The 21,351-nt window shown below is 40.7% G+C and overlaps 2 protein-coding genes and 1 long non-coding RNA gene across 3 annotated transcripts; 1 reads left to right on the plus strand and 2 right to left on the minus strand.

The window, feature by feature from the left end:
- Positions 1 to 835: 835 nt before the first annotated feature.
- LOC118489320 lies at positions 836 to 10,226 on the minus strand. The gene is made up of 2 exons (XR_004887236.1): positions 10,076 to 10,226; positions 836 to 1,051 (listed from the first exon to the last, which is right to left on the minus strand). It is a non-coding gene; the product is annotated as an uncharacterized LOC118489320 (long non-coding RNA).
- A 1,869-nt stretch (positions 10,227 to 12,095) lies between these two features.
- On the plus strand, positions 12,096 to 13,508 carry LOC110924748. Its single transcript, XM_022168740.1, has one exon. It carries the CDS (start codon positions 12,096 to 12,098, stop codon positions 13,506 to 13,508), a length of 1,413 nt encoding a protein of 470 aa, XP_022024432.1.
- A 3,054-nt stretch (positions 13,509 to 16,562) lies between these two features.
- On the minus strand, positions 16,563 to 19,410 carry LOC110920642 (chaperone protein dnaJ C76, chloroplastic). Its single transcript, XM_022164820.2, has 9 exons — positions 19,111 to 19,410; positions 18,049 to 18,177; positions 17,840 to 17,969; positions 17,608 to 17,728; positions 17,456 to 17,537; positions 17,322 to 17,372; positions 17,197 to 17,235; positions 16,993 to 17,086; positions 16,563 to 16,853 (listed from the first exon to the last, which is right to left on the minus strand). Exons 1-9 carry the CDS (start codon positions 19,315 to 19,317, stop codon positions 16,723 to 16,725), a joined length of 984 nt encoding a protein of 327 aa, XP_022020512.1. The 5' UTR covers positions 19,318 to 19,410; the 3' UTR covers positions 16,563 to 16,722.
- Between the last annotated feature and the right edge of the window lie 1,941 nt (positions 19,411 to 21,351).

Below are 21,351 nucleotides of genomic sequence, written 5' to 3' on the forward strand. Positions count from 1 at the left end.
GAGGATGGGTTGAGTTTGATTGCTACTGCGATAGGGGAACCGAAACTTCTGGATTCATACACCACGTCTATGTGCATGGATGCATGGGGCGTAGCAGCTATGCTAGGGCTTTAATAGAGGTATCGGCTGAGAAAAAACTAAAAGAAGACCTAACTATGGCGGTTCCAGATTTAGATGGAGAAGGGTTCGTGAAGGAAACTTTATATGTCGAGTATGAATGGTCCCCTTATAGATGTTCTCGCTGCTGTGTTTTTGGTCACACTGATGAAGCTTGTCCGAAGCAAACTGTTAAGCATCCAACATAAGGGAGTGGTGAACAGGGACGGAACAATATGAAACAAGGCCGAGTTACAGGTAAAGCGACACCAGTGGTAGATGCTGATGGTTTTCAGAATGTTGATGGCAAGAAAACGGCTAAGAGGAATGGTTTCCCAGTTAATAAGGCTAAACCAAAGTTTGAGTATCGGCCAGTTGTCACGAAGACCAAAGATGGCGGTAGCATGATGGCGTCCTCGTCGAGGGTTTCTGTTAGTAATTCTTTTGATGTGCTAAATGATAACCAGGGAGAAACAGGCCAAACTAGTAAAGAGATGGGTGAGGATAGGGAGGACTCGGATGATGAGGAGGTACAGGAAGTGTATAACGAAACAAATGAGTTTCTCATGGAAGGTACAAACAAAAAAGGGGCAAGCACTCCTTCCGCAGTGGTTCTTAATGGTTAGTCTCGCAGCATGGAATATTAAGTGTAACACCCCCAAAATTCCACCTGCGGAAACCTCGCGAGGCGTGTTACGCATCAGAGTTCGAGCCACCAATCACATTGAACCAATGATAAATATTTAGATAAGCCATGACATTAATTATCCAACAAGATGTCTACATGATATCAATTCTCAAAAGTTGTGTAGCGGAAGCATGTATTAATTCGTTTAGTAATAGTTTCATGAAAACATTCACAATCAATGTAACGTTTATAAGTCACCCAAGAGTCTCGATCCATGACCACTCCAGCACTCCCAGATAGCAAGTCCATGTTCCAAACGTTAATAACCTACAAGCATGCAAACAAGTGTGTCAGACTACGCTGGTGAGTTCAAGGTGTTATTACGCGTGGTGTTACCAGATATGTGTTAATACGATTCAATGAGATGTTACGATTGTCACACCCCCAAAATCCACCTGCGGAGTATCACCGCTTGGGAGCGTGACTGACCAGGATCAAGCCACCAATCATATTGAACATGCATTTAATATTAAATAAAGTAAATGAAAACCATCCATTCAATACAAAAGGTGTTCAAACATTAAATCGTTTCAAAAGTGTTGCGGAAGCATAGTAAATAAACCAGTATCAATAGTTTTAAGTATCACAATAGTAAAGCGGAAGAGCCACGATCCTTGTCCACAACGACCCGCATCTCCAGTGCAAGCTCCAAGTACCTAGCGATCTGCAAGGCATGCAACAGAATGATCAACAAACTAGTTGAGCGAGTTCACATAAAGAGAATGCGTAATAGTAAGTTCATTTGTAATAGGTGGCTCTACTGGGCCGTTTGTATATTTTACTGTGGTGGGTTCCACGTTTTCCTGTGGTGGTGTTCCACGTTTTCCTGTGGTGGGGTTCCACGTTTTCCTGTGGTGGTGTTCCACGTTTTCCTGTGGTGGTGTTCCACGTTTTCCTGTGGTGGTGTTCCACGTTTTCCTGTGGTGGGGTTCCACGTTTTCCTGTGGTGGTGTTCCACGTTTTCCTGTGGTGGTGTTCCACGTTTTCCTGTGGTGGTGTTCCACGTTTTCCTGTTAGTTCGCGACCATAGTCTTTACCGACCAGGGTGTGTGCGAAGGCAATTTATCAGTTCGTTCGCGACCATAGTCTTTACCGACCAGGGTGGGTGCGAAGGCAGTTGAGTAGTTCGTAAGCATCAACAGTTTAATCGTTCGTTACAGTATCAAAGTATGCACAATTAATCATCCAACCCATTCCCACCCTGGGAACCCATGCCTTGGCTGTGTGAACTCACCTTGGTTTGCTCGGTATGCTAAGTTATGCGCTCACTAGTAATTAATCACGTCCTACTGTACGCACGTATAACAAATCAGTTCATGTTCACAATGATTCGCATGCAATATAATGTTCACGTAACAGTCAGTTTGTACATCGGCGCAACACGTACCATTTCCTAGTTACTCATCAGCTAGTGCACACAATTACAAATGTAAACATTCATCATCAAGCATGGCATGTCAAATAGTTCATGTATACATTCCATCCTTCGAAGGATGTTTATAATTGCTACTATCCTTCGATCCACTGTTAACTTTCGACACATCAGTGATCTTTCAACACTTACAAGTTTTCACAGTTATCTTTCGGACTAGTTGGTATGTTTCGTACCATCAGTCATCTTTCGACCTAAGGTATCTTTCGGTCAACTTAATTATGTTTCGGTCATATCTATCCTTCGGTCAATGCTATGTTTCGACTACAAGCATCTTTCGATCAATCAACAGTTACGTTTTCACAATCAGTTACGTTTTCACAGGAACAGCAACCCTAATCATCTGTACAGCCGTCATCATCATTACCAAAACATCAGAATCATTTAGCACATCTAATCATAACGCAATCATCCAGAAATCATTGTCTAGCATGAACCTAGTTTAAACGTATCACGAAACCGGTTAACGCACATTAACACATCATCAAACCCTATGTGAAATCTATATCGATATTCAATCGTATTCAAAATCATAATATTCAGGCATGTATCAGTTCAGGTTACATCAACAATCAAGAACACACTACACGTGAACACATACGCATATAAACGAACGATCGAATCAAATAGATTTTACTAACCGAAATGAGGGTTTGGTCGCAAGGGTCTCCTGTGGTTACTAGCTTGCCGTCACAGTTTGGAGAGCTCTAGGGTTGGGAATATGATAGAAAATGACAGCCGATACATGCTGATACGTATTTATACGTATTACAGAAATGGGCCAAGCCCATCTGAAAGACTGGGCCGAAGGATCTGGGTTCCAGTCGAAGGATATGGTCTTGGTTCGAAGGATATGTTTCGAGATCCTTCGAACCGGCAGTTGATCCTTCGAATCGAAGGATATCTTTCGGGGTCCTTCGATTGGCATAACATGTTTCGATCCAAACTAAGTGTTTTAATCATATTCTAATAATAACTTTAATACCACAGCAAGTAATCACATATGTGCAACACGACAATTCATTTCATCAAAACACAACGTGTACAATTACAAGTCCATAATCCAAACAACTAAACAGTCAAAGTCAACGCGCATTTAATGCGAAAGTGAAAGTCAGAAACTCGAGTTGTCACATTATCCCCAACTAATTGGAAATTTCGTCCCGAAATTTGGTATGCACTCACTGAGGAAGCTAGGTAAGCTGTATCGTTTACTGGTTTTCCTGGGGTGTCACATCATCCCCCCGTTGATTTGGAATTTCGTCCCGAAATTCAGTAGTAGTAGCTTCAGCCTCAGTAGTGGTTGCATTGGTTCCGAATAACTGGGGGTACTTTTCTGTCATCCTATCTTCGCGTTCCCAGGTGTACACTGGGCCACGTTTGGAGTTCCAACGAACTCGAACAAGAGGGATTCTCTTGTTTTTGAGGACCTTCACATCCCGGTCCGTGATTTCTACTGGTTCCTTGACGAACTGTAACCGCTCGTCGATAGTGGGTTCCTTACAAGGAAAGATAAGGTTTTCATCGGATAGGCACTTCTGTAAGTTCGATACATGAAAGACATTGTGAACTGCCCCGAGTTCAGTTGGTAGATTCAATCTATAGGCTACCCTGCCTATTCGTTCTATGATCTAGAATGGTCCGACATACCGTGAATTTAGTTTGCCCCGTTTGCCAAAACGTACTACACCCTTCCAGGGTGAAACTTTTAGTAAAACCCGGTCCCCGACCCGAAATTCCAATGGCTTCCTACGCTGGTCCGCGTAGGCTTTCAGACGGTCGCGTGCTGCCGCCATGCGTTGTTGTATCTGTGAAATCTTTTCTGTGGCGTCCACTACAATCTCTGGACCCGTGATTTGACTATCCCCCACCTCTGCCCAACAGAGAGGTGACTGGCATTTACGCCCGTACAATGCCTCGAATGGAGCGGCTTGAATGCTGGTGTGATAACTATTATTGTACGAGAACTCCACCAAAGGGAGGTGCTTTTCCCAGCCGTTGCCGAAATCGATAACATACGCTCGAAGCGTGTCTTCTAGAGTTTGAATAGTTCGCTCAGACTGCCCATCCGTCTGAGGGTGATATACTGTGCTCATGTCTAATTCTGAGCCGAAGGATTTGTGCATCGCTTGCCAAAGCTCTGTCGTGAATCGTGCATCGCGATCCGAAATAATAGAAATGGGCACCCCGTGCCTCGAAACAACTTCCTTGAGGTAGATATCTGCGAGAGTGGAGAACTTATCCGTTTCCTTAATAGCTAAGAAGTGTGCAGACTTGGTGAGTCGATCCACGATCACCCATATTGTGTCGTTCCCACGCTGAGATCTCGGTAGGCCTGTAACAAAGTCCATGGAAATTTCTTCCCATTTCCACTGTGGTATCGTAGACTGTTGAAGTAGGCCAGCTGGTTTCTGATATTTGACCCTGACTCTCGCACAGGTCAAGCATTTTCCAACGTACGTAGCAATGTGGGCCTTCATACTAGGCCACCAATATGCAGTGCTGATGTCGTGGTACATTTTATCCGACCCTGGATGTACCGAGTAACGAGACTTGTGTGCTTCGTCTATTACGAGTTCGCGTAAACCGCCATAGAAAGGGACCCAACTCCGGCCCGTGACATAGTAGGCGCCGTCCGCCTTTTGTTCCATTTGTTGTCGTGAGCCGCGTAAGGCTTCAGCCTTGACGTTTTCGGGCTTCAGGGCTTCTGTCTGAGCAGCTCGTATCTGAGCAGGAAGGCTAGACTGAATCGTAAGCTGTAGCGCTCGCACGCGCCGTGGTAAAGTGTCCTTTCGACTAAGGGCATCCGCCACAACATTGGCTTTGCCTGGATGATACTTGATAGCGCATTCGTAATCGTTAAGTAACTCGACCCATCGTCGTTGACGCATATTCAAATCCTTCTGCTTAAGGATATGCTCGAGACTCCTGTGATCGGTGTAAATCGTGCACCTGGTACCGTACAGGTAGTGTCGCCATATCTTAAGCGCGAAAACAACAGCTCCCAGCTCTAAATCGTGCGTCGTGTAGTTGCGCTCGTGAACCTTGAGTTGACGAGAGGCGTAAGCGATAACCTTGTCGCGCTGCATTAACACACATCCCAGTCCCCGAATGGATGCATCACAATAAACCACGAAGTCGTCTGTGCCCTCTGGCAATGAGAGGATAGGTGCACTGCAAAGTCTATCCTTTAGGTGCTGAAAAGCAGTCTCCTGGGGCTCTCCCCAGCGATAGGTAACACCCTTCTGTGTCAGTAGCGTAAGTGGTTGCGTGATCTTTGAAAAGTCCCTAATAAACCGTCTGTAGTAACCTGCCAGACCCAAGAATTGACGTATTTCTGTCGGTGTACGCGGTGCAGGCCAGTTTCTGATCGAATCTACCTTGGATGGATCGACATGTATCCCATCCTTGTTCACTACGTGGCCTAAGAAGTGGACTTCACGAAGCCAGAAGTCGCATTTTGAAAACTTTGCGTACAGTTGCTCCTTTCGAATAAGTTCCAAGATAAGACGTAAGTGTTGCTCGTGCTCCTCCTGACTCTTGGAGTAGATCAGAATGTCGTCGATAAAGACAATAACGAACTTGTCAAGATAAGGTTTGCGCACCCTGTTCGTAAAGTCCGTAAATACGGCAGGTGTGTTCAACAATATCAACCCATCCATCACATCAAACATAAAATATAGTAGTTAAAATAATTCATAAAACCCAAGACATTTGATGTTCAAACCAAACTTTGTTCGAATAGCGGAAACATAATAATGAAAAACCCAAAAAGAAGTTATAAGTTCAAATATCGTTCATTGCGTCTCCCTGACCAATCATGTACACGCTGCCCCGGCGTCATGGTTTCCATTGCTTCCCCCAACACTTTCCCGTTGTCATCCCTGTTTCCATGGTCGTGGTTTTGAGTCTGATCCTGGTTTAATTGAGGGCAATCGCGTTTAAAATGACCTTCAGCCCCACACTGGAAACATCCCCCGTTTCCACGCTGTGGCTGCTGCTGTGTGCTCTGTGGAGCTGGTAGTTGCAGTTGCTGGTTCTGTGAAGGTTGAGGCAGTCGTTGTTGTTCTTGGGTTACAGGACGTGAGTTTCGACAATCCTTTGCTTCATGACCAATCTTGAGACACCGCTGGCAACGACCCCTGTTGCACTGGCCACCGTGGTGTCTGTTACATTTGTTGCACCATGGGTGAATTCCTCGATATCTTTTCTGCCCATGACTACTAGAAAACTGCTGTTTGGGGCTCTGGTAGTCATCTATCTCTTGCTGCTGCGTCAGAGGTTGGACCAAAATTAATCCCGTGCTCAGGTTTTCATCCCACTTGCGTTTGTTATCTCTAGAAGCACATGCAGTATCAGTCTTAGCTCGTTTCGGTAGTTTGTTCTGTTCTACAGCCTGGTCTGTGAGACGATGAGCCAATCGAGTGGCTTGCTGGATAGTGCCAAGGTTAGCTGTGGTCATATGATTCTGAATTTCGGGCACCAGACCCTTGAGATACAGTTCGATGCGTTTGGTGGGAGGGTCTACCATAGTAGGACAAAATGTGGCTAATTCATTCGATCTCCTCGTATAAGCTTCAATTTCAGACCCCACCATCTGTAGGTTGAGGAACTCTACCTCTAGTTTGTGGATGTCTTCACGACTACAAAACTCTTCCTTAATCAGTTCCTTGAACTCGTTCCAGGGGGTGGCATTAGCAGCTGCCAGCCCTAACATCTGAACCTGTGCTTTCCACCAGGTAAATGCAGCACCTTCGAGTGCTCCAGCAGCAAACTTTACCCTACGTGACTCAGGGCAATCATGCACCTCGAAGTCAGTTTCGAGTCTCTCGAACCAATGGAGGAGGCCTTCAACCCCCTCAGTTCCGCTGAAGGTACAAAGCTGGCAATCCTTGAGATTTTTGAAGGTGTAAACAGGGGACTGAGCGTGTTGACCTCCCGCTTGTATGGCTGCAAGTGCCGCAGCAATTCGTTCGTTAATGAGAGCCGTCAACTGGGCTTGTGTCATGTTGATATATTCGGCCATGACCTTTATGGCAAATGTAACGTAAGTGAGAATGGTTCGCGAGTAGGGCGATGACAGAAAAGTGTAAGCACATAAGTATTCTCATGCAATGACAAGTTGTGAGCAAAGTAATGTAAGCATACTACGAGCAAAGTTCTATGCAATTCTAGCATGTAGGCAATAAACATAAACCTTATTACCTAGGATGTCGAGTCTTGCACGTGGAGCGAAGCGTCGTTGTGGATCGTTGAGAGCACTGTTCTGGTTATAGTCTGGTTTTAATAAAAACGTTTTCCCATATTAAAACCAAGTTCTCTATAACCAATGGCTCTGATACCAATCTGTCACACCCCCAAAATCCACCTGCGGAGTATCACCGCTTGGGAGCGTGACTGACCAGGATCAAGCCACCAATCATATTGAACATGCATTTAATATTAAATAAAGTAAATGAAAACCATCCATTCAATACAAAAGGTGTTCAAACATTAAATCGTTTCAAAAGTGTTGCGGAAGCATAGTAAATAAACCAGTATCAATAGTTTTAAGTATCACAATAGTAAAGCGGAAGAGCCACGATCCTTGTCCACAACGACCCGCATCTCCAGTGCAAGCTCCAAGTACCTAGCGATCTGCAAGGCATGCAACAGAATGATCAACAAACTAGTTGAGCGAGTTCACATAAAGAGAATGCGTAATAGTAAGTTCATTTGTAATAGGTGGCTCTACTGGGCCGTTTGTATATTTTACTGTGGTGGGTTCCACGTTTTCCTGTGGTGGTGTTCCACGTTTTCCTGTGGTGGGGTTCCACGTTTTCCTGTGGTGGTGTTCCACGTTTTCCTGTGGTGGTGTTCCACGTTTTCCTGTGGTGGTGTTCCACGTTTTCCTGTGGTGGGGTTCCACGTTTTCCTGTGGTGGTGTTCCACGTTTTCCTGTGGTGGTGTTCCACGTTTTCCTGTGGTGGTGTTCCACGTTTTCCTGTTAGTTCGCGACCATAGTCTTTACCGACCAGGGTGTGTGCGAAGGCAATTTATCAGTTCGTTCGCGACCATAGTCTTTACCGACCAGGGTGGGTGCGAAGGCAGTTGAGTAGTTCGTAAGCATCAACAGTTTAATCGTTCGTTACAGTATCAAAGTATGCACAATTAATCATCCAACCCATTCCCACCCTGGGAACCCATGCCTTGGCTGTGTGAACTCACCTTGGTTTGCTCGGTATGCTAAGTTATGCGCTCACTAGTAATTAATCACGTCCTACTGTACGCACGTATAACAAATCAGTTCATGTTCACAATGATTCGCATGCAATATAATGTTCACGTAACAGTCAGTTTGTACATCGGCGCAACACGTACCATTTCCTAGTTACTCATCAGCTAGTGCACACAATTACAAATGTAAACATTCATCATCAAGCATGGCATGTCAAATAGTTCATGTATACATTCCATCCTTCGAAGGATGTTTATAATTGCTACTATCCTTCGATCCACTGTTAACTTTCGACACATCAGTGATCTTTCAACACTTACAAGTTTTCACAGTTATCTTTCGGACTAGTTGGTATGTTTCGTACCATCAGTCATCTTTCGACCTAAGGTATCTTTCGGTCAACTTAATTATGTTTCGGTCATATCTATCCTTCGGTCAATGCTATGTTTCGACTACAAGCATCTTTCGATCAATCAACAGTTACGTTTTCACAATCAGTTACGTTTTCACAGGAACAGCAACCCTAATCATCTGTACAGCCGTCATCATCATTACCAAAACATCAGAATCATTTAGCACATCTAATCATAACGCAATCATCCAGAAATCATTGTCTAGCATGAACCTAGTTTAAACGTATCACGAAACCGGTTAACGCACATTAACACATCATCAAACCCTATGTGAAATCTATATCGATATTCAATCGTATTCAAAATCATAATATTCAGGCATGTATCAGTTCAGGTTACATCAACAATCAAGAACACACTACACGTGAACACATACGCATATAAACGAACGATCGAATCAAATAGATTTTACTAACCGAAATGAGGGTTTGGTCGCAAGGGTCTCCTGTGGTTACTAGCTTGCCGTCACAGTTTGGAGAGCTCTAGGGTTGGGAATATGATAGAAAATGACAGCCGATACATGCTGATACGTATTTATACGTATTACAGAAATGGGCCAAGCCCATCTGAAAGACTGGGCCGAAGGATCTGGGTTCCAGTCGAAGGATATGGTCTTGGTTCGAAGGATATGTTTCGAGATCCTTCGAACCGGCAGTTGATCCTTCGAATCGAAGGATATCTTTCGGGGTCCTTCGATTGGCATAACATGTTTCGATCCAAACTAAGTGTTTTAATCATATTCTAATAATAACTTTAATACCACAGCAAGTAATCACATATGTGCAACACGACAATTCATTTCATCAAAACACAACGTGTACAATTACAAGTCCATAATCCAAACAACTAAACAGTCAAAGTCAACGCGCATTTAATGCGAAAGTGAAAGTCAGAAACTCGAGTTGTCACAACGATGTTGCTCAAGTTAGATTACCCTAGGGACTACGCCCTTACGTAACCGAGGAGTGTGCCTCTAAGCAACCCACTATGTTGTCCGGTTAGTTACCCTAGGGGAACCGCCCTTACGTAACCGAGGAGTGTGCCTCTGAACAACCATAGTGAAACCCAGATAATTAGTACCTAATAGCGCTATCAACTAATCACCCCCATTGCCCTCCAGGCAATAACCAAAACCGATTAAGTTATTTACCCAATGTTTCCCTTCCAAATGTTTACCAGTTGTCCCAAACCACCGGGACGCATGCTTGAGAAAAGTGCAGTGAACTCACCTTAGGTTTGCTCGGTAAGATTAGTTACGTATGATCCAACTCAATCGACCAATCCTAATGTGGTTATCATACATCAATCAGTTTAGGTATAAGAAATCAGTAACACATCTCAACATATTCTAACAAATATAGTCAAGGGCACACATTTCAAGTTGATCACACACCCAACCAGTTTGCATACAAATCACCTAGCCATGCACATATCTTGTTACCAACTCCAATAAAAATGTTCCATATAAATATGTATATATATATATGTATGCAATCAAACAACATTCCATTTCTAAACCAATTAATCATGTTTCAGGTTCAATATAGTTTTTATAAGACCGACATCATACCAGTCAATCCATCGACCCAATATTAGCAAGTAATCACTTAACATGTGTTAGGTTAATAGGTAAATTCGATTTCAAGGTTACGAGCAAAGCCCAATCCATATGTATAACACAAGTTACAGTTTATCAAGTGGGCGTTTTGTTTACTTATGAGTGTGGCCCAAATACAAAGGTGTATTTATTTGCGACATGGCTCGGCCAAGCTATACGGCCCCAGATCAACCCATAACCCATGTTTAATACCACACAAGACCCAACCAATGCACTAAATCCGTCCCGACCCACTACATATACCCGTAAATTCCACACTGTTAATTAGGCTCATATCTCCTAAAGCCTCGGCCCACTAATCAAATGTACCGCTACCAGTTTGCTCAGCCCGATAGCTTACCCAATCCGAGTTGCATCTCATTATAACAATTGAAAATAGATTTCTAATTCTTATATTTTAAACTAGTTCATATCTATATTTGACCTACATGTCTGCGGCCCATTTGAAAGAAAGCATGTGCGGACCCCCTTCAATTTAGCATGTGCACCGCCCACATGTATGATCAGGCCTTTGATACTTATCTCCATATGTAATGATTAATTAACTTTAATTCAATCCACAAAGTCTGTCATGCAATTGCCGATTGGAATCCTTATACATACGCAGCCACTATAGCACCATTATATATCCATTATTTCATCTCATCTCTATCATCATTATTTATATAACAATAATCCTCATTAATATATCATGTATCCCTAGACCATCAAATGACAACTTTATTAAAATACATGTCAAGTTCAATTAGATCAAGGCACACATAGCCGTCACCTCCATTCAATTGTCAAATTTGAAAGACCACCCATCCTTCACATTATTGGACCTCCAAAACCACTAATATATCCCTTTGGTTATTTAACTTTTGGTGAATTTGGTGGCTCACTATGATAGGACCAACACCAAGAGGATCCCATATTTACCACATGCACACATCAATATCAACAAGCACATATATCATAACTTAATTCACAAACATACTCAATTACCACAACAAGAAACAAAATTAAAAGAATGATAACTAACCTAGAGATATCTGATGCTATATGTGAATGATAAGTTTCGATGAAGAAGGGGCTTCGGTTGTGAATAGGCTGCCGTCCAAGACTAGAGGAAGTCTAGGGTTTGATATTTTGATCAGTTATGTGCTATAATGAAACCCTTATACGTAAATATACTTTGAGTAAGAGTGTTGGGCCTTTCCTGGGCTTTTATGAATTCTGGGCCGGCGATAAGTATGTTCGACCAAAAAGGCCCAAGTTTCGTCGGGGGTTTCGTCGAAGGAGATCATGCACTAAGGACTAACCGTAAGTTATATTAACAATTTCACAAAACACAACTATATTCACGATCACATATAATACCACTATGTTAACAATCTCATATATCACAACCTCAATCATGCGACAATCATAACATGCTATAACGTAAACAAATTACAAAAACCGAATCGCAACCAAGTGACGTGTCGAGGAAGGACCTTGGAAACTCGGGTTGTCACATCATCCCCAACTTGAAAGAAATTTCGTCCCGAAATTTGACAAGTAAGAACAGAAGATGAGGTTATGAATTAAGATTTTTGCGGATTTTTCTCAGGTGTCACATTAAGGGTCTGAACCGTCCCCTTAAACAAATGGAGGTTCACCAGGCAGTGAAGGATAATAATCTGAGCTTTTGTGCTATTCTGGAGTCTCATGTGGATATTGGTAACTTGGGTAAAGTGTGTAGGGCTGTTTTTAAGAATTGGGATTGGACTTCTAATGGGAGTCAGTGTTCTAAGGGTGCTCGTATCATAGTTGGTTGGAATCCGGCGATTTTAGATGTTATGGTTTTAAATCAGACGGACCAAGTGATGCATGTTCAAATAGTTTTTAAAACTGATAAGAAAGTTTTATTTTGCTCGGTGGTTTATGCTGCGAATGTTCACACTCATCGGAGGGAGTTATGGAATCAACTTTCTATTCATAAGGGGCTTGTTAATAGTAACCCTTGGGTGATCATGGGGGATTTTAACAAAGCTCTCAACCTTGAGGATAAATCCATGGGTGCCTCGTCTTTTACAGCTGGTATGCGTGATTTTCAAGAATGCGTGGCTGATATTGAAGTTTTTGACATAAACAGAACGGGGCTACACTTTACTTGGAGCCAAAAGCCCAAAAAGGGTATCGGTCTCCTTAAGAAAATTGACAGGATCTTGGGTAATACCCCTTTTGTCGATGAGTTCCCTGATTCGGTTGCCATGTTTAAACCCTATCGTATTTCGGACCACTGTCCTTGTATTCTAAAGTTGCAGGTAGCGAATAAAACTAAGCCTAGAGCTTTTAAATTCGCTAATTTTCTGATTCACAAACCCGGGTTTCTTGACATAGTGAACCGGGTTTGGGAGTCCCGTATTAATGGAGTCCATCAATTTTGTGTTGTTAAGAAGCTTCGGATGCTAAAGTCCCCTTTACGGGCCCTTCTATTCAGGCAAGGTAACTTACACAAAAAGGTTACTGAACTTCGTGGTCAACTAGATGGTATTCAACGTGATATGGATCGGGATCCGATGAATGAGGAGCTTAGAGTGGAGGAAGCAAAAGTTTTGCGTCTTTTCCAGGAGGCTTGTCTTGATGAAGAACGGTTCCTAAAGCAGAAATCTAAGGTTGACTGGTTGATGGCGGGTGATGCCAACACTGCGTTCTTTCATATGTCTTTAAAGTGTAGGAATCATATAAGTCGAATAGATGTCATAAGCGATTCTAGAGGTACAATGTTTGAGGGTGTTAATGTTCCTAAAGCTTTTGTGAATCATTATGAGAATTTCCTTGGCTGTAAAGGAGGGGTGTCTCTTTGTCCGGCTCCTGATCTTTTTACTAAGACTTTGAGCCATGGGGTTGCTACTAATATGGTCCGGCGAGTTACCACGGAGGAAATCAAAAAGGCCATGTTTGATATTGGGAATGATAAAGCTCCGGGTCCTGACGGGTATACGGCTGCATTTTTTAAGAGCGCTTGGCATATAGTAGGGAGTGAAGTCTCAGATGCTATTCTGGATTTTTTTTAACACTGGTAGATTGCTTCAGGAGTGGAACCATACGCTTATTGTCCTTGTTCCAAAAGTTTCGAATCCTACGGTAATCACTGACTATCGGCCGATTTCGTGTTGTAATGTCCTCTTTAAGTGTATTAGCAAAATTATTGCTGACCGTATGAAAGATGCCCTAAATGATATTGTGAGTATAAACCAATCGGCCTTTGTGCCGGGTAGAAAGATTTCGGATAATATCCTTCTTACGCAAGAGTTGTTGCATAATTATCACAGAAATTTGGGTCCTCCGAGGTGTGCGTTTAAGGTGGATATCCAGAAAGCTTATGATACGGTTGAATGGAGTTTCCTGGAACGTGTGTTACTGGGTTTTGGCTTTGCCAGGAAAATGGTTGATTGGGTTATGGTGTGTGTCTCTTCTACTTCCTATTCGGTGTGTGTTAACGGGAATGTGCATGGGTATTTTAAGGGGAAAAGAGGGTTACGTCAAGGCGATCCGATGTCCCCGTATCTGTTTACTCTGGTTATGGAGATTTTGACATGTATTTTGCATCATGCAACCAGAATCGACTCCTCCTTCAGATTTCATAATAGGTGTGAGAAGCAAAAAATAATTAATCTATGTTTTGCAGACGATTTGTTCCTCTTTGCTAGGGGTGATATTGATTCAGCTAGATGTATTATGGCGTCTCTTAAGAATTTTACTAAGATGTCAGGCTTGGTCCCAAGTGTTCAAAAGAGTACTGCTTTCTTTTGCAATGTTCCCAATCATGTCAAAAAATGATATTTTGAGTATCATGCCTTTTGTTGAAGGCCAGCTCCCGGTCCGTTACTTGGGTGTTCCTCTTATAACTTCACGACTTCTATACAAGGATTGTAGTGTTCTAGTGGAGAGGTTGGATCATCGGATTTCGAATTGGAAAAATAAGCTTCTGTCGTTTGCTGGTAGACTCCAGCTGATTATATCAGTTCTGTCTGCTATGCATATTTACTGGTCATCGGTTTTTATTTTGCCAGCTCGGGTTATTTCAGATCTAGAGGCCAGGATGCGGAATTTTTTATGGTCTCAGGGCACGTATCAAAAGGGGAAGGCGAAGGTTTCATGGAATGCTATTAGTGTTCCGAAGTATGAAGGTGGGTTAGGTATTCGGCGTGTTAGCGATGTTAATAAGGCATTGATGGCGTCTCATGTTTGGAGTATCGTTTCTAAGCGAACTTCTTTATGGGTGAACTGGATTTATTCTTACAGGTTAAAGAATCGGACTTTCTGGAATTGTAAAACTACTTCGAATTGCTGTTGGAGTTGGAGAAATCTTATTCAACTCCGTCCGCTTATTAGGAGTTATATTTGGACCAAACTTGGTGATGGTAGAAATACATCTGCTTGGTATGATTTCTGGAGCGACATTGGGCCGTTATGCAGTTTTCTGTCTCCAAGAATTATTACTAATGCGAGATTTTTGTTAGATGCCAAAGTAGAGGATGTTTCGGTTAATGGTTCATGGTTGTGGCCAGCAGCGTGGAGGGATTTGTTCCCGGTTCTTAATCAGATAAATGTGCATCTAACTCCTGGTATCAATGATCGGCTGGTATGGAAAGATGGTAATACTACTCGGGACTTTTCATCAGCTACGGTGTGGCAGTCCTTTCGGTCAAGGGAGCCGGATGTTATGTGGGTAAAGATTGTGTGGTTTTCGCAATGTATTCCAAGGCATGCCTTTTTAATGTGGCTTATTATGCAACAAAAACTTTTGACCTAGGATAAGATTCTTCGATGGGATGCTAGGAGGAGGGGAAACATGAATATGCTATGCTGTTTGTTGTGTTATGCAGAATTTGATTCGCACTCTCTTATTTTTCGAATGTAAGTACTCTACTGAAGTTTGGAACCTAGTCCGAGTTAAAGCGGGGATGACGGATGTTGGCCCAAGCTGGCATGTTATTGTTGAATGGCTGTGTGCTCGTGCCCGATCCAAGTCAGCAGCGAACTATGTTAGTAGGCTCATTGTTGCGGCTTCAGCGTATCTTATTTGGCAGGAACGGAATGTGCGATTGTTCAAGAACCATGCGAGACCCCCAGACATTCTTTGTTCAACTATCCTAACTATCCTGTTCACTGTCCGATACAAACTAATGGGAGTAAATTCAAGAATACGGCTAACGTACAGAAGCTATTAGAAGAGTGGGAGATTCATGGTGCATTTGACGCTGATGGAGAAGGTTGATTAGTGCCTCCTGGGTGTTTTTATCTCTAGATTATAGTCTAGTTGGTTCATGTTTGTTTCTTTGCATGTTTTTTTGGTTGTATTTTTTATGAACAGTCTTGGGGTGTGTCCATTGACTGAATTAGTGGGGGCTTCTCCTCACTACTTGTTCTTTTTGTTTGTCAATATATAGAATCACCGGGGTAACCCTTTACCCAAAAAAAATATATATAACAGTAAAAAAAATAAAAGAATGAACACTATTCATGGAGCCTCATCACTAATCACTAACTAGTTTTTTTTCTGTCGCGCGTTGCGGCAAAACAGAGCAAATGATAATGTAAAACAAACGTTATTTGAAAATGTAGCATGTTGTTTAAAAGCCAAACCGTTAGAATCGGTTCTGTTTATCATTGTATCATTTTACGATACCGAATAAATACTTTGTTTTTGAATATAAATTCGTTTTTAATAAAACTTATACTAATCGAGGGTAAAAATTAAGCACAGCTACGTACTTAAGTTTTTAGAAAAAAATTAACGAACATAGGTTATTAAAGAAATAGCAAATTAATTGATAAAGTGAAGATGATTAAAAAGGAATTATTTAAAACAAAATAAATGATATAAAATCAAAAAATGTTAAAAGGTAAAAGTAAATATTAGAAATAATATATTGATATAATAAAATATTAAAATGCTATATATTATTTTAAATATGAAATTACTATTCATGGTTCTTCGAAAACTATATATATAAAATAGGCGTCTGATATAAAGGACACACAGTGCAAAGCCCCACACGATTTGATTTAAAGAAAACGTGCTTTTACCAAACGTTTTTTTTTTAACACATAGGCGTCTGATATTAAGGAAGAGCATTATATAAGCAAAGAGGCTATACATACTTAATATTTCATAAATCTATACAGCTATATACATCCACATAATGGTTGTGTGCCTTAACAAATATACAATATATGGGTCATGACCACTAGCCATTAGAGTAGAAGAAAAAGATGAGAGGTTTATTTTTCAGTAGTGGATAAATTGTCAGGAAGTTTGTAGGTGGCAGGTTTGTCGACACCTCGTCTTGAGTACTCTCTCCATCTCCGTGCAGCTGCAGCCGCTCTGCTTGCTCTCTCTCTCACTTCCTCCTCTGTCCCATCACATTTCAACATATATTTTTTTCATTTTCAAATGCAAGATTTGGATTATGCCCATTTGCTTATGAACGGGTCGACATGGATTAGTTGAACAAAAAATTATCAAAACGGGTCAAAAGTGAATATTCATACCTGTACTCGGCTGGTTTTTAGCATTTCCCCAAAGGTTGGTCCAGTAAGGTTCAGCTTTGTCATTAGATTTCATCATTCTTATTCTAGCTTGCTCCTACAAATCAATAAACGTAGTTTCTTAATACTAATTGACTCGTTATAAAACTGAATGTCTTTTAGTTACCAACAACATTTGTGATTAAAGTGGTTTTATATACTTCTTACCAAAATCTTATTTTGTCTCTTTTCCCATCGAGTGCTTGCCTGCCAGCCAGCCAATACATAAATAACAAACAGCAGATCATGAGTTATGTTCACGGCAACCAAAGCTCATTCATGGTCGGTCTTACCATTCTAAAAACATCTGCGGATGAACCCATTCCTGCAAGCATCAAGGCAACCTGATCCAAACCCAACAACCTTCATTTGTTATATAACATTTTAAACACATCGAGATTAATAATTAACAGCAGGGCGGGATTACATTCACTCTTTCAACCCTCCGCATTTCATCTTCAAGCAAGGATAGTTGTGCAGCAGAAGTCCAATGGATGCAATCAACAGGACTGAAAAGTCCAATCATATCATCAAAACATACTTAATATATCAGGATTACTGTAGCATGCATATACATACCAACTATCAATGGCTTGTTGAACCAAGTCCGGGCTTCCCTGTTGGTTACACGCTCTGGCTCTACCATAGTCTTCTTCTATCATAAACACGTCTGAGCATACGTTTGCACAGTTTTTGCACCCTGTATATCTCCATTATTTATTTCAATGTATATTCTTACAACATACTTGAGTAAGTGTGTATTGCAGCAACATAATGATGGTAATTTAGTTTTGGAATGGAAGTAGAATACCTATACAGCTAAACTCATCAACAAAGACATGATCCTTGGGATAGGTGTCATCAAGAAAAGGATTTATTGCACTCAAAGCATATCCATGAATTTCATCATAAACCATTCGCTGAGCTGGATCGCTCAGAACCTACACTGCAATATTTTGTATTTATAACATGTAGCATTTGAAGATATGCCTAATTTAAAAAAAAAAAAAAAACATTCACCTCATAAACCTCGTTAATGAACATGCAAAAGTTTGTAGTCTCTGGATCATCGCCACTCAAGTCAGGGTGACAAGATTTCATGCAATTATAATAGGCTTTCTTGATTTGCTCTGGAGTTGCATCTGGAAGCTGATTAGAGAGAAGAAACACTAATTATTATTATTATTGCTGAGATAAAATTAATGAATTCATGGGAAATTAGTCACCTTGTCTGTTTATACATTATGTACTCATATATCAGACATAATTATTCTCCGTATGAGATAGCAAGAGAATCAACATATGTCGTGGTCAACGAAAATATTTTCTTCAGCAGCTGGTAAGTGTCTTCAACTTCTACTATGTAAAGTTGTTTTCAATCAACATTGAGAATTCTAAAGACTAAAAGAGGGTATTGTTACCAAACATGGATCCTATCCTTCAACACTTAAAATTGATGATTAAGGCATCCCTCTAAATATAGTTATAGGTTACTTGATTTCCACAGAGAAAACTCATCCACCTGGAATATTATCGACCACTTGATGTTTTTAATATGTATCGTACTTCCAAGGTAAGTGACTAAACCTTAATATATCTTCTACAAGTGTTTATTTTCATTTGTTTTCTACAGTAGAATTCATTGGGTATTGAAGTTTGCGTACACGATTGTCATAGTCAAAGATTAGTATAGTATTTCATACAGCTGGTCCATGAAAGCAAATATTTTTGTGGTAAAACTAAAATCACTTGGCCTATAAGGTATGGAGACGAGACGAGACGGGAGGTGGACAGAAATTAAGGAAAAAATAAGTGATTGTAATGGAGTTCTAGCTGCAGCTTCAAAGTAATGGAGTTCTAGCTGCAGCTTCAAAGTAAAGATTAAGTATGGCAAATTAATTGTTGGTGTTTCAAGACCAGGCATATGGCAAGGTGTGAGGGAGGCTATCTATCTATCTATGTACAACTCACTATAAGTAGATTTCAGAACACTGGGGTGGGTGATCCCATTTCAAACTTATGTTAGTGTTATTGTAATTGAAAAAAAAAAAACCTAAAACTTCCAAACACATACAAACATACCAGTCCCAGAACAGCATAGTAATCATCGGCAAGAGCATCTGACGAGAAGGGAGACGGATCAGTGGCCACTTTGAGTCTTACAGATCGTCTTGGCCTCCCCCGAGCGTTCCACCTCATACTGGTAGCCAACATCCGGTGGCATCTGTTGCTTCCTGAACTCCATCCCTTTTGAAACTGAATGGCAACCGGCGACAGCAAATGAGCCATGGAGATAGATAATCACAAGAGGAGGAGGAGGAACAAGAAGATATTCAAACAAATGGTGAGATAGAGATGGAAAATTCAGAGCCATGAGTTTATTTCACGCTGGCCTACCTATTACCCTCCTACATACATACACGTGGCTGTACCAACCACGCACGCTACACCACCACCAATCACTTACGTTAATAATATCCCAAACGCCACACAATTGCTATTTCTTTCCTAGAACCTAATTCAATTTTCCAATAAATCGTTAAAATCTGAGTGACGCCCAAGTAATTATATATATCTATGGAGGTGAGGATATACTAGGAAATTTATTTTGCTAGGAAAGCTAGCAAGTAATCTTGATCATCAATTTAATTAATCAATGGCTGAGATTAAATTGGGTGAAAGTGAACAAAAAAAGAGGCGCGTGAGTTAGAGCATTCCCATCCAGTCCATCATATGTAGTGTGTGGGGTTTTTAAAATGTAAAGAGTATAAAAAATGGTTGTGAGTCGAGGAGAGAGAAAATATTACTGTTCATCTTTATATTTGGGGGGACACTCTTCACCCACTATAATTTTTTAATATATATTGAAAGTGGTTGTGAGTGAAAGAGAGAGAAAAATGTAATATATATTGAAAAGGAGAGATAAAAAGTATTTGTTTTTAGTGGAAATATATTGATATAGGAGTTGTTTTTTAGTGAAATGTATGTATATTTTTAGTGGATTGGATGTGAATGCTCTTAGTTTGAGGGTATTCTAGTCCATTCAAGTCATTAGTTTCTCTCTCCTCCAATTCCCCATCGTTTTTAAAACGTTAATAACTTTTTCATACGACAATATTTTTTTATAAAAATTACACCATAAAAACGAGCGTTTTTTATCTTTAAAACGAGCACACTATTGCTATACTTTTGAAAAAAAAATTAAAAACCCAGATGCGTAAAACGCAATGGATAGAACAACACACTATAACCCAGGTTCTAAAACGCAATAGGTTTTAACATGGTCATGTTTATGTTTTAACATGGTCATGTCTTTGTTCCAACATGATCATGCTTCCCTTTTAACATGATCATGTTCTTTGATGTTATTTTACACTCCGGTTCTAAAACGCAATGAAACCCAAAATCAAGATTTTGCACTACAGATTCTAAAAAGCAATGTAGCTTTAACATGGCCATGTTCATGTTTTAACATGGTCATGCTTTTGTTTCAACATGACCATGCTTCTATTTTGGCATGATCATGTTCTTTGCACCCCAGGTTGTAAAACGCAATGAAACCAAAAATCAATATTTTGCACAATGGAGTTTTAACATAGCCATGCTTAAGTTTTCACATGGTCATGCTTTTGTTCCAACATGACCATGCTTCTATTTTAGCATGATCATGTTCTTTGCTTGTAAAACGCAATGAAACCAAAAATCAATATTTTGCACTGTAGTTCTAAAAAGTAATGAAGTTTTAACATGGCCATGTTTATGTTTTAACATGGTCATGCTTTTGTTCCAAAATGACCATGCTTCTGTTTTGGCATGATCATGTTCTATGCACCTCAGGTTGTAAAACGCAATGAAAACAAAAATCAATATTTTGCACTATAGGTTCTAAAAAGCAATAGAATTTTAACATGGCCATGTTTATGCTTTAACATGGTCATGCTTTTGTTCCAACATGACCATGTTTCTATTTTAGCATGATCATGTTATCTGCTTGTAAAACGCAATAAAACTAAAAATCAATATCAATGAAGTTTTAACATGGCCATGGCCATGTTTTAACATGGTCATGCTTTTGTTCCAACATGACCATGTTTCTACATGTTCTTTACACTCCAGGCTGTAAGACGCAATGAAACAAAAATCAATATTTTGCACTACAGGTTCTAAAAAGCAATGGAGTTTTAGCATTGGTTCTAAAAGGCAATGTAGTTTTAACATGGGTATGCCTTAGTTCCAACATGATCATGCCTCTGTCCAACCATGATCATGTTCTTTGCACTGCAGGTTCTAAAACGCAATGAGTTTTAACGTGGTCATACCTTT

This window comes from Helianthus annuus, chromosome 17 (assembly GCF_002127325.2).
Source record: "Helianthus annuus cultivar XRQ/B chromosome 17, HanXRQr2.0-SUNRISE, whole genome shotgun sequence".
Classification (NCBI taxonomy): Eukaryota; Viridiplantae; Streptophyta; class Magnoliopsida; order Asterales; family Asteraceae; genus Helianthus; species Helianthus annuus.

Bases quoted from the DNA above. Each gene is read 5' to 3' on its own strand.
- LOC110924748 (XM_022168740.1), top strand. From the start codon at position 12,096: ATGGAGGTTCACCAGGCAGTGAAGGATAATAATCTGAGCTTTTGTGCT.
- LOC110920642 (XM_022164820.2), bottom strand. From the start codon at position 19,317: ATGGCTCATTTGCTGTCGCCGGTTGCCATTCAGTTTCAAAAGGGATGG. The intron at 17,729-17,839 runs GTATTCTACTTC...GGAGATATACAG, and splicing joins TGATGAGTTTAGCTGTATAG to GGTGCAAAAACTGTGCAAAC. The intron at 16,854-16,992 runs GTATGAATATTC...GTGATGGGACAG, and splicing joins TAAAAACCAGCCGAGTACAG to AGGAGGAAGTGAGAGAGAGA.